The sequence below is a fragment of the Aspergillus heteromorphus genome (assembly GCF_003184545.1).
Source record: "Aspergillus heteromorphus CBS 117.55 chromosome Unknown BO70scaffold_19, whole genome shotgun sequence".
In the NCBI taxonomy this organism is placed as follows: domain Eukaryota; kingdom Fungi; phylum Ascomycota; class Eurotiomycetes; order Eurotiales; family Aspergillaceae; genus Aspergillus; species Aspergillus heteromorphus.
Genome location: NW_020290424.1, coordinates 539,782 through 552,468, shown reverse-complemented (window position 1 = coordinate 552,468; position 12,687 = coordinate 539,782). Strand labels below are relative to the sequence as shown.

The following is a 12,687-nucleotide window of genomic DNA, read 5'->3' as shown; positions in this document are numbered from 1 at the left end:
CTCTGGGAGCCTGGGAGGCGATGGCAAACCAGACCCGGCCGAAAACTACATACAGTACACCAGGGCAAACCTTAACGCGTTTGCTTTGTTACTTTACTTTTTCCCACTTTGTGACTTGCCTTTGGAACCCCCGAACCAAGATCCAAATCGCGGTCCCTGAGCTTATCGGGCGCCCGGGGAAGGCAAGGGTCGTCGGCCGCCAATCGGATGGCCGGTGGCACCTGACTAAGGGGGGTGTCGCCCCCACGGCGGCGGTGGCGGTGCATGGCTAACTCAGTGACAGCGCCGCTGCAGCCACTCGGTGAGCATCGGTGAGCATCGGACATCGTAAGGGAGGAGTGCCGATCCATGGAAGGCCCCGTGGACAGCGGCTGGCTACATGCGTGCGTCATATGGCGAATTATGGCGAGACTCTTCGTACCCGTACTCCGTACTGCTGATGTTGATCTAAATAGCTAGCTAAGTTACACAATATACAGGTTGTTGATCGGTACCCCCCGGGATCGCACTGTATACCGCCGTTTGATCCCCAAGGCCGTCGCCTGCCGCAGCAACTCGTATGTCTCCTCACCTCCCCCCACCATGACCACGCTGAGCAGTTGGCGTCGCGGAATCCCCCCCGCCGTAAGTTGTGTCTCGTCCAGGTACGGGCGAGCGAGGTACGGCTCCGCGCGGACTGCAGCCAAGCCAGGGGTCGTGAAGTCCGGCTCTCCCTGCTCCCCCGAGTCCGCATCGTAGGAAACGATGATCACCAGTTGCAGCGCGTATCGCGACGGTGGATACGCGGCAACGTTCCGCAGTTTCTGCGAGAAGCTACACCCGCCACGCTTGACGACGAGCACCTGGTGGTTCTGTGCGATGTCACGCAAGACGCGAGTATCGCAAAGCTCATCAGCGAAGTAGATGTTGGACCAGGTGAGTTGCTGCTTGGACGGGTCGCCGGTGATGGAGACCGTCGGAGAATCTTCTACGTCCGGCAGAGGAGCTGAGCCGAGGCCGGTGGACATGGCTGCTGGGAGCAATAGCCGGAGGGAAGATGCTCTCTTCTGTGGCAGACTTGTTTGGCCCTGAGCCTCCTCCCGCAGTAGAGTCGATAGCGTGTTCACGAGCGAAGATAGGACAGTCTTCATGCTGGAACTAGATGGATCTACATTGCCTATTTTGTTGCCGGCGGACCCGGGCCCGGAGACCATGTTCCCGCTGGCATGTGGTGGCGCAGCCGGTTCTTGACCATCGTCTGAGTCATTTCGTCGACGGATGATCTCTGGGATAACGTCAATGACGATGTCAACCATGCCGGTGTCGCGCACGCGAGTGAAATTTGGATCTGTAGGGTCTAAGACATCAAACGTGATCTCCCGGAGAAGATACACCTTCTCGTCTTTGCCCAGGGGCACATTATTGATCACTTGCACCCGAAACTCGTCATTGTCCGTCTCCCCGTGCACAGGGACGTCCTGGACCATACTCATCCGCAACCCTCCGATAGCTTTGATGAAGATGCCATCTCGGACCCGTTCCAAAGATCCAGGCCCCACAATCATCCCGGGAAGTGCGGGGAAGGAAATGTCGAGAGTGGGACGAACCGTCATCGGCGAGCTAGTCGCATTGAACGGCACTAGTTCCGGGGGCAGTGTCCACGGGAAAAAAGTGTAGTTGGTGGGAGAGGATAAGTCGGACACGGACACACTCGGATGATCCTGCGCATAGTCTAGAAGAGGCCCTTCTGCCAAGCCCCTGCGGGGCATGAGATGCAGACGAGCCAAGTTCGCGGCGTGGAACACATCGGGGCGCGCTGCGGTGGATGAGACACCTAAGATTGGAGGCTCAGGTGCTGTTGGGCAGATCGGTTCTGTGTTCTGCTCATCCACGGAGACCTGCTTGCGTCCACGGCGGTGCGCCGTGCTGTTCCTAGGAATAAGAAGTGGATGGCCTTCTGTGGAGAAGATGAAGGGCTGGTCGATTTTGTTGAGAGGGTGGTCAAAGTCGTAGAGCAAGAACATGTACTTGGCCGTTTCACCAAGGAAGAAGCTCTCCATACGGTCATTGAGTTCACCGCTCCGGACGTCCTGAATACCTGCCCAGCCGCATTTGGTCCAGCAGCGCCGTTTAATATCACGCAGCACCATCTCACCGACATGCAAATACCAAGGGTCCTTGGTGGCTCGGTAGAGGTAATATGTAGACTCCACGAACTCAGGCCGGCCACCATACCAAGAAAGACCTTGCTCAATATTGCCCGTGGCAACATTCCACCGTTCGGGAAGACCAGAAAACCGGGTCCAAACCGCCGTCGTTAAGAGATGAATCCCGATAGCTTCATCTACTTCCCCTGCCAATGTTAGAAGTCCGGGGTAGAAGGCACTCAGGCTGTCGATCCAAAAGGCGCGAGTAGCCCCGGTGAAAATATCCCCTTGAATCAAGTGCGGATGTTGATGACCTTCGCCTCGATACAAATGACGTTTTATCGACGCATGAGACTCTTGCCACACCTTCAGAAAGGCATCCGCCGAATGCTCGTACTCACTAAGCGGCCGAAAATAGTCGTCTAGGACATGCCACGGGCTGCTGGTATTAGCAGGAGGGCGTTCCCCTGACGAGAGTAAGACGTGAGACTTGAAGGCATATTCAAAAAAGCTATCAATCCCTGCTCCTATCTTAATAATTGATTTCCGGTTAGTTAAGCACAATTGCTCAGGCTCTTGAACCGACTCACTCCCGTATATGAATGGACCCATCTGCCCGACTCGGCATCAATCCCGGATCCAATCAGTCCAATCTCACTCCTTCTTGCCCAAACAGCCCAAAATGCTCGCTTTGCAAGCTCTTCGTACCGACCGTCGCCGATGAGCCGGCTTAGAACGGTGAATTCGAGGACCAGACTGCCAGCGCCAGCGCTGCAGGTTTCTGTGGTCTCCGGAGGCGAGGTTCGACGAGATTTCACACAGTGTTCGGGGCTTGAGTCATCGCATGTAGAAGCAGCATTCAATGGAGAATTTGCGTAATAGGGCTGTCGTTGCACCCCATGCCGTAAGTTGACGCGTGGGTAGGGGAGGCCTGTATCGGTGTAGAAAGCAGGCAAGATGCGATTCGCCAAGTCGGCAGCAAGCCGTAGAAGTTGGCCGTCGTAGACAAAACCGTTCTCCCACCGGATACCGTGCCTATTTTCAGGTAAAGGCGTCTTGTCCCAAGCTCTAGCGAAGGTAGATTCTGCTTCAGGAGGGTTGTATCCACTGATGGGAAGATCACCCACGGCGAAGAGATGGGCGCTGAGAAGTCCACCTGCAGAGGTCGTTAGGGATACCAGAATTCCACGAACTAAATGCGATGCGTACCAAGCCCCCTAATCACAGTCTCAAAAACCTGGACTTTGCTGTCTATGTCAAACCCTCTACTCCTTTGTCCTTGGCCTGCAGGGCCGTCGGTACCATCTCCATATAGCGCGACAAAGTCTTCCACTCCGTTTTGGAAATAAGTCCAAGCTCTTTGCCCCCCCTCCGGACTTGACGAAAGGATGGCCAGAGAGGACAGGCTGTCGATCAGCGTGAGGGAATAATTGCCCAGGACATCGTTAAGCTCTGCATGCGCGGGATTTTCTCTGTCGCGGACCAGCGGACGGCAAGAAAGCGGACGTAGTTCATCTTCCGGAAAGGCGTGTTCGATGTAGTTCTCAAATCCATGATAGAACATGTGCTCCGTTTCTCTCCTAGACACCGAGTGTATCAGTCCGATTGCCCATACGTTGCAACCGCGGAGCAGGGTTATAGCTGGGAACACTGACCTGAGCTCCTTCACCTGAGCGGTCCGCATGCCCTGGGCTACGGCAAGCCACAGCGACAGCAGCAAGACCCAGGTCATCATCCATGCTGAACGGAGGTCGGACATCTGCGAGTGCCAACATCCCGAGCGCATTACCGCAGCAGCGAAACAGTTATCAATGGCATGGGAGCGCGTTGACGGACTGTTAAGCGGGAGGGGGCTGCTGGTTGGCGAGCCGACTGACTTGCAGAGGAAGGGAATATGGGGAACCGGAACAACTGGCTTGAGGGGGGGGTTGTTGGTGGCAGCGGCGCCGCACGTGAGGTCGTATCCAACCGCGGCGAATCGGTTTGGGGTTTGGGCGCATCCGAACGGCCAGATATGCCGTTCCGATCTCCCCCTTGGAAGCATTCACTATTATTAATAAACTACGCTGGAACTAGTCGAATACTTAGTCGACCAGTTAGTGAATATGGACTTGATGAATCAGCATGCTTATCTAACTAAGAACTAGCGTAGTTCCGGTGTGCCTTCTTCATCCCTCAACAGTGTCAAATAGGGGGGGAAAAAGAAAAAAAGGAAAAAAAAGAAAACATTAATTCAAACAAAATAGCGCTCACTCAATGCTGCTTGGATGGATAATTGCTTGCATGCCAGTATAACTCCCGCTTCATCCCAACTAAACAGAGAAAAATTGACCTTCGGATCAAAAAAATGATAGTATCGAAAAAGCCGTGAGAGAGGAAAGCATGGTGACAGGGGATATCCCAAGCAAATGAAATTCAGGTGTGTGCATGTATGCAATGCAGCTGCTACCGCACTAGTAGTTGCTTCGAAGATGGTGAGGGGGACGGAGGTGTCGTTGTGTCGGTAGATCCGGTCCCAAAAGATTGAGACAGAGACGGATAATGTGCAGCTACGGTTAACGCTCTGGCTCCTCAGGGATATGCCACTGTGTTAATGATCGTGGTTGCGCCTCAATCACATAGTCAACGCCATTATCGGATGTGTAGCTGGGTGGTCGGGGTATTCGAGCTTTATTGCTCATGCGCCTATCTATACTCTTGGGCGGTTGCTGTCTATTATTTTCCACGCGCTGCCAGTAGAGAAGGTCGGGATTTATCCTCTGCAGGTGTGCAAGTCAGCGCCTATTGTCTCAACCAATGAACCGGCAGAGTAATGCACATCGAATGCAAATGTAGGTACTTACCACACTACTCCTCCAAAGACCGTATGCTGGAGGGGGCGCCGTGACTTTTTCCCGCACAGTACTTTGGCTTTCGGCAACGTCCTCATCTCCTGCTAGGATCACATGGATGGGACGCGCTGGCTGCGCATAGCCGGCTGGCCCCGCCCGACTGGGTATGCGATTCGTAGAGACATCGGTGTCAGGCCGTCGTAAAATGACCATTAAGAAGCGGGTGAGAGAATGACAGAAAACAATCCCGAGAATGAGGATCATGAAAATAAGAAGGATCTTGAGCTCCCGGCCTAATGTCGTACGAGAAGCAGCGAATGCGAGATAGATAGCGACAACGAGGACGAGAAAAGCTGCAGATACGACCAGCGTAATAAGCCGCCTTCGAGCTCGGGTCTCCTTGAGCATCGATCCGCATGATCGCCCGCCCCGTCGGAGGCTCTCAGGATCTGATGGGAGGTGTGCATTATATGTAGCGTTCGGCCGCGCTTCCTGAGAGCCCCCGTCTGCTGCCGACTGCAATTCAATTGGAAAGTAGGGACCTCTTGGCGCATAATGAGATGCAGTAGCATTTCTTGTAGAGTGATGCAGCGATGTCGATCTTCCAGGTAGCCGGGATTCGCGACGCTCCGCGCGGTCGCCTAAGATTCGCTGTTCAAGGTCGAGACGATGGTTGGTTACCCGTGAGGGGCGATAGGAAGCTCTTGGGGGGTCAACGGTAATCGATCCGCTGAAATTACCATGTGAAGAGCGATCGGGCAACATGCCGGCCCCCCCGCTGGAATGTGTCGTCGATCCCGGATAAGACAGCTGAACCGACTGCATGGCAAGTGAATCTAACAGTCAAACAAGGACATCGGGATAAATCCAGGACGCAAATTAAAGATTTCAGAAGATAGATGTTCAGTATTAAATGCGACAACAATAACGCCGGCGACTCCGCTCTCGAAGGCGATGTGATATGTTCTGCCGTGATGTGTACTGGAGCCCACTTCCGCATTCGTTGAACAACACACAAATAGACGTTGTCGGAACGTAGACTCCGACGAAAACCGCCTGGAATGATCGACCTTGTGATGCAAAGCGGGCAATTGCTGGCGAAGCCCGGATTCGGCGGATATTGTATTGGGGAAATGATTATGAATTCAGTTGCTATACATTCATAATGAAGATCAAGCCTGGGGTGAGGAGGGGGCCCGGGGGAGCAGCATAAGGCGTAGGGATCCCGACCGCGAAACCATACGACGCGGCGACAAAGGGGGGGGGTTAGCTTTGACGGACAGATTGTTGAGACTGTCTCTCAAGGTCGTGGACGAAGGGTGTGAAGGGAGGGAGAAAAGGAAATAAAAAAGAGAGGGGGAGAGAGAGAGAGAGAAAACACAGAAGATACAAACAAACGAAGGAAGTGGGCGAAGCACCAGGCCAGCCAGGAGTTATGTTCACAGTCTGGAGTAGAGTAGTGGTGGTGGTAGCAGCAGTGGCATTACTCCGTACTTAGACTAATGAAGTGACAATCGTCTGGACTGGGGAGAAGAAAGATAGATAGAGGGTCGGTCAATACTGATAAGGGCGCAATGACAGTGGCCAAGAAAGGTATATTAGTAACAGGGCTGCAGAGACAGATGCAAGCCAGAAGGAACGATCATGACTGATAGAGATGGAGATGGAGATGGAAGGAGATGGAGATGGAGGGGACGGAGGAGATGGGATGGAGGGACTACGAGGGAGATGAGGAGCGGCCATGTACCGTCACACTGTACGGAGTATAGTATAGTACATAGTATGTACCGTAAGTCCGTCCCTACGGAGCTTAGCTGCTCCATCACAACTCCGCTCACCACGATGAGAATAGTACCCCTACAAGGTAATGGGTCCTATAGAGACTAAAGAGACATCTATCTAGTACCGGCGGGGTACTAATCATGGCCATGAAAATAAGTATCACAATGAATCCGCATGACTATGCGGACCCGTCCATCTCACGGATTGTTTATTATTAGCAGCCGTGGTTCGGCGGTCCTTTTAGGGGCTGACCATTTGCGGGTTTACCCCTGGATGACCCACGTTCGCCGGTATACTAAGTATAGTACTACTACAGTAGAGAGAGGGAGGGATACTACGGAGTAATATCTAGGTAGGCCCTATCTAGTGAGTGGTGCGTATACACCGTTATACCGGTATCTGTTCTTTACTAGGTACTAGGCATAAGGCCGAGATTTCCGATAACCCGCCTCCTCCTCCGGAGTCCTGACTGATCCTCTTATGATATGAATCCATTGATCGACCTACGACTCAAGGTATCCTATGCAGGGAGATGTGACAGCCCGGATAATAATGATTAACGCTAACATGCAGCTTGTCATCAAGGACGGGGTGGCCCCAAGGGCCTGAAGGAGACCACTTGTTTCAGCCCCAACCCCCCTCACTCTCTCCGAGTCTCTGGGCCCCGATGAGCGGATGGCGGGCTTGGATCTTATCAAGTGGCTATCACTAGAGCAGGCGACGGGCGAGCAACGCGGATCGCGATCGGGCGGGGACAAGCACCCAACCAGTTGCAGCAGTGATATCTTCAGGTTACGGGGTTTCGAGACATGAGCATAGTTCATTCGGACGTATAGTATATTATTACATTTGCAAGGCACATCGATTTCGACATGCTGCGCTCACGGGGTGCTATTCGAATAGTGGTAGCGTCGCTTCCTTGCCATGCGGCTTTCTTCCTCCTGGCCTGGCCAATGGCTACCTGTCAAAGCTTCATGGAGACTCGAGAGCTGGACTGCGTCGTATCGTGGGTCGTCATAAATCAATACCGCTTGATAGGTGGCGGATCAATTTGCTCCGTCGTGTTTGCTGCGTGGACTGGATGGGCAGCACTCTCACTTGCCAAGTTCCCCAAGCATGAGGGTTCGGTCCGAAGACCCGGATACAACTGTGAACAACGATGAGTGAAAAAGAACGACGATATGCCACAGCCCCGGGTAGAACTTACTGATCGGTTCAGCGTTTGGCGAGAATCGGACATCATTGACGGTCCCCTTATGTCCCGGCAGTTTGTATAGGAGTTTGCCGGATTTTGCATTCCAGACAACAACACTCCTATCACCACTGCCCGCCGCGATCTTCTCACCGCTTGGGTCCCAACTCGCCCGGATAAGGTTCTTCTCCAAGCCAACCGGAGCGCCGTCAAACGTTGCGATGTGCCGATTTGTCGGCGCGAAAGGTCGGATGTCCCATGTGCGTACGGTTGAGTCATGCGAGTTGGAAAGAAGGGTTTGCGAGTCCGGCGATATCTCGAGAGAGGTGATGGTGTCCACATGTCCCGCCATAGAGTAGACGATCCCTTTCTTTCGAAGATCCCAAGTGTGAATGGTGTTATCGATGCCACCACTATAGATTTCATTTCCAGCCTCTGAAAGAGCAACTGCCGTGATTGGTAACTCAGTTTCGAGATATTCGATAGCCTCCTTTTGCCGCGGATCCCAGATCCCTATGCAGCCGTCGTCACTCGCGCTGATCAACAATTCCTGGCCTCTCTTGCTGATATCGAGGCAGTTGATGACCTCCTCATGTCCGACATGTCGACGGATTCTTTGTCCCGTTTCCAAGTCCCAGCTCGCGAGCGTCATATCGGCGGATGCAGAAAATAACGCTCTGGAGTCACGCGACCATTGTAGGTCAAGAACCGCTCCTCGGTGGCCCGAAAGAGCACCGTAATTCTCGCATTGTCCGTAAGTGTTCCAGAGCACTGTTGTTGATGCCTTGATTAGCCCGCATCGATAGGCTGGTATAATTGAAAGGGCCACCTACGGATCGATCTATCCATAGAGCCCGAGGCAATGTGCTGCGCCGTCGGGTCGAACCGCACAGGGAAAACCTCGCCCGAATGGCCTGTTGTCGATCAGGTTAGCCTTGTATGTATGCCACCACAGCAGGTCATCCCACCTGTCAATTCCATGATCGGGGCTTGTAGCCCGCTGGTGCGGGGAACCTGTGACTATGATCAATAAGGGCACAGTCGGGGGCAATTTCCTGTCGAGGGAGCCCAGAAAGAACATACGGCCTGTACTAGAGCCCCATTCTGCGAAGAGCCTTTGACGATAGCTGTGCTTTCATTGAGACCGGCGTCGGACTTCTTCCGCTTCACGACAACCTGACTGAATGAGCCAAAGGCTTCTTGCGCAGGTCGCTTTTCTCCCGACATCATTGCTGGGGCGTGGGAAGAGAGATGTCGACAGAAAACCAAAAACAAGCACAGAAGAAAGGCAAAATTTTGATGGCGGCGAAGGGTAATATGACCGAGCGACAGACGCGATCGAGTCAAGCTAGCCAGGCAATTGATGAGCGGACTAAGTCTTGCGCTCAGGCATCTTCTGCCGTAAGCGCTGATCGTTCAACGCCGAAAGCACCTTTGCCGCGGCAAGCGCCGGGCGCTGGTGGTCCACCAGGCGCGTGCAGCTCCGCCTCCGTCCCCCCCCCCTTCGGTCCACCGATTCAAGCGGGGAGGAATGTGCATGAGCATTGTTCCCATTAATTACTATCTGCACGATTGACCCTCTCGACACTTGATCTCATCCATTCCCCTTTAGAATTACAATCCTACTCTTCACGTGAACCTTGAGGGATCTGCGTGCAACCTAACCATGTCATCCGCAACGAAGGCATCCAGAATCGGGGAAGAGTAAGCCATCCTTACCCCTGTGTTTCCCCGCTGGCTAGCGACATCCCAAACTAACCTTCTGACTGCACAGGCTGTGGAAGTCAGTAAGCTGCATGTTCATACCTGGCTTCCGACTCCACCCTCAACAAGCACACCAAGCGGAGCCAGTGTGGAATGAACCGAAAACTAACGTGTCTCCGGCACTCCTAGAACGAGAGTGGATAAAGTGAACGCCGAGTTGGTGACGCTGACGTACGGAACGATAGTCGCACAGCTTTGCCAGGACTACGATGGGAACTACCAGGAAGTAAACAAGCAGTTGGAAAAGATGGGCTACAATATCGGCATGCGGCTTATTGAGGATTTCCTGGCCAAGTCGAACGTTGGCCGATGTGCCAATTTCCGGGAAACAGCGGATATGATTGCGAAGGTATGCTATCACAAAAGGATACAAAGTTGGCCGAATTAGCACAGAATTTAATGGGTGCTATTTCAACAGGTTGGCTTTCGGATTTTTCTCAACATCGCGCCCACTGTGACCAATTGGACCAGCGACAACAACCAGTTCTCTCTCGTGTTCGATGAAAACCCCCTGGCGGACTTCGTTGAGCTACCGGATGATGGACGGGCACAGGATGAGCTGTGGTTTTCTAATATTCTCTGTGGAGTTCTTCGGGGCGCACTGGAGATGGTAAGAGAGTGCAACACCTGAAATCCGATTGCTCATGATTAGACCTCCATCGGGGCACCGGAGTGCTAACTTTACGGATAGGTGCAAATGCAGATTGAGGCGCATTTTGTGAGCGACGTGCTGCGAGGAGATGACACGACAGAGATGCGAGTGTCGCTTGTGAGATACATTGAGGATGAGATGCCCCCTGATGAGGAGTAAGCGTGGCATACTGTATGGAAACCGGGCTTATTTGGACACGTTGAGGCGTCTGGTGTTTTAGGGCTTTACCCACTGATCTGGAGCTGCATTTACTGACAAATGTCATGTTTACTTATGATTGATGATCCAATTTCCCCCTCTTCCTTGCATTGAGATTGATCAACGCAGAAGAGCTCCCAGAACGCAAGACAACCAGGGCACAATGCATACCACCGTCGCAGGCTGGGCCTGGACAAAAGGGTATTGATGAGGAATGCAAGGTTGATAATTACAATAGATATCGCTTGCTGTAATGGGTACCGAGTTATTAATCAACCAGAACAATAGAGTTAGACGAGCAGGGATCCAGCCATAGTCAGGTGCTGAAAATGATAGGCGCGTTGATATGCGAACTGATATGCGATAACGGAGGCGGTGACATCCGCCAGGCGGATGTCATAACATTCGCCCTGGCTTGCAGGATCAGGGAGCCCAGCAGTAGACGCGCCTGTTGCAGACGGAGCTTGAGAAGAGCTGGATTCCTCAGCGCAAGGAAAATCCTGTATCGAGAGTGCACAATGGATCTTCATCCGGAGGGCGGGCCGGAGTAGTCGGGCAGGGATCGGAGACTAGTGATTGATACTACATAGTAGTACTACGGCGCATATATCGATAATCGATCTCGTCTGATCGTGCCGACTCCGCCAGTACATAGTCTTTATGATGACGCTCGATCAGTGGCACGGTGCGATCTTTGATAGCTGGCGCCAGGTGCAGGGTCCGAATGAAGCCGATTTCCCCAGGGCGAGACCATCTTCTCGTATGATGTCTGTCACTGTCTTGTCCATCGTATAGTTAGTCCGGGGAACGGCAGGATGGGCCGATCTGCGCAGGAAATCCTCTCCCGCCGGGAGTGGCACCACGTGACGCGCTAGACCACAACGGGGGGCGGACATCCCATCATTCCCAGGGCTGTGCCAGGATGTACGCAGTCCCTCAGCCTCCAACTGTCACCAGCCTCCGTACTGGTCTAAGGACTGGTGGCTAGTACGGAGTACGGAGTACCTACCGTTGTACTTGGTAACTTGTAGTAGGAAACACGGCCTCGAGTATGGTCTGTATATTGTACTGATCCTTCATTCTTATCCTTCTTCTTCTTCTTCTGCTGCTTCTTCTTCTTTCCCCCCCTCTTGTTCATTCCTTGATGCTGGAATTGAATCCATTGTCTTAAATAAAAAAAGTATCTATCTTAGTAGTGTTCCGATCTATCGGCATCGGCCTTTCCTTTGGTGTTCTGTATCAGATACCACACACGCTCTCTCTAGATACCTAGTCTATACGTCTCCTTCGGGCGCGTGTTCTTCCAGATATCGATCTATATATGATCCCGCCTCCCTCTTTTCTCTTTCCTTTCCACTGGACGACGTGCACGACGCCGGGTTAATTGATTGCCTGCGAGACTTCTCGACGGGGATTTCTCTTCTTTCCGCATTGTGCCCACGGAATTTGATCCATTGCAGTGAGTAGCCTCTCCCACGAACCGGTTGTCCACCCTTTCTTTTTTTTTTTTTTTTTTTTTCCCGTCTCCCTTCGTTCGCCGATACCATTACACTTTCCCGTTGCCGTTCGGTTTCGCCCACTGGCACAACTGCATGCTGAGATATACGCGAGCCAGCCGCACCTCCCAGCCCTCCCACGGCTTTCCGGGCGAGATAATCCGCGCCGAACAAGCGATTCACGCCCGGCTGGCAGTGATTGAGCAACTCCAGGCACCGCGCCTGATATCCACGTCCTCCCACCCACCAGAGAACACCTCAGATCCACCGCTACACCTTGTCCTGACCTTCGCCTCCTCACACCCCCCCCTCCCCTCCTCCACCTACTCTTTCCAATCTGCCGGATCTCTCCGTTCTAGTCCCCTTTCCTTTTTCTGCAGGGGCGTGAGGATTACTATTGCCTCTCTTGAGTTTCTCGACTTCGCTGTCTTCTGGCGTGGTATCCCGTCGGGTTCATCTCTCCTGGCCGCTCTCCTATACCTCGTTTCCGTCTTTTGCCTTCCTGTGTCGCTTGTCGCCGCCCTCCCCCCCCCCCCCCCCGGCTGATCTTACTGCGCATTTTTTGTCCGCTGGGTCCCCGGACAAGTACACTTCCTTCCTCTCCCAATTTTTATTTTCCCCCTCCTCTCCCTCCTTCCCAGAAGAT

At 53.2% G+C, this 12,687-nt stretch overlaps 5 protein-coding genes across 5 annotated transcripts; 2 read left to right on the top strand and 3 right to left on the bottom strand.

Annotated features, from left to right (window-relative positions):
* Positions 1-441: 441 nt before the first annotated feature.
* Positions 442-4,016, bottom strand: BO70DRAFT_318154 (seven-hairpin glycosidase). The gene is made up of 4 exons (XM_025540407.1): positions 3,782-4,016; positions 3,336-3,706; positions 2,717-3,282; positions 442-2,657 (listed from the first exon to the last, which is right to left on the bottom strand). Exons 1-4 carry the CDS (start codon positions 3,910-3,912, stop codon positions 465-467), a joined length of 3,261 nt encoding a protein of 1,086 aa, XP_025397890.1. The 5' UTR covers positions 3,913-4,016; the 3' UTR covers positions 442-464.
* Positions 4,017-4,681: 665 nt separating this feature from the next.
* Positions 4,682-5,782, bottom strand: BO70DRAFT_295164 (uncharacterized protein; the record flags this gene model as incomplete). The annotated part of the gene is made up of 2 exons (XM_025539501.1): positions 4,682-4,885; positions 4,970-5,782. The coding sequence occupies 2 exons, from the start codon at positions 5,780-5,782 to the stop codon at positions 4,682-4,684; spliced, it is 1,017 nt and encodes a 338-aa protein (XP_025397889.1).
* Positions 5,783-7,833: 2,051 nt separating this feature from the next.
* BO70DRAFT_354125 (WD40 repeat domain-containing protein) lies at positions 7,834-9,158 on the bottom strand (the record flags this gene model as incomplete). Its single annotated transcript, XM_025541851.1, has 5 exons — positions 7,834-7,886; positions 7,947-8,702; positions 8,765-8,845; positions 8,900-8,951; positions 9,015-9,158. The coding sequence occupies 5 exons, from the start codon at positions 9,156-9,158 to the stop codon at positions 7,834-7,836; spliced, it is 1,086 nt and encodes a 361-aa protein (XP_025397888.1).
* BO70DRAFT_363683 (uncharacterized protein) lies at positions 9,025-9,635 on the top strand. The gene has a single exon (XM_025543631.1). The coding sequence runs from the start codon at positions 9,183-9,185 to the stop codon at positions 9,486-9,488; it is 306 nt and encodes a 101-aa protein (XP_025397887.1). The 5' UTR covers positions 9,025-9,182; the 3' UTR covers positions 9,489-9,635.
* BO70DRAFT_430639 (TRAPP complex core subunit BET3) lies at positions 9,549-10,945 on the top strand. Its single transcript, XM_025548176.1, has 5 exons — positions 9,549-9,635; positions 9,706-9,714; positions 9,825-10,044; positions 10,114-10,305; positions 10,387-10,945. Exons 1-5 carry the CDS (start codon positions 9,598-9,600, stop codon positions 10,504-10,506), a joined length of 579 nt encoding a protein of 192 aa, XP_025397886.1. The 5' UTR covers positions 9,549-9,597; the 3' UTR covers positions 10,507-10,945.
* Positions 10,946-12,687: the final 1,742 nt, after the last annotated feature.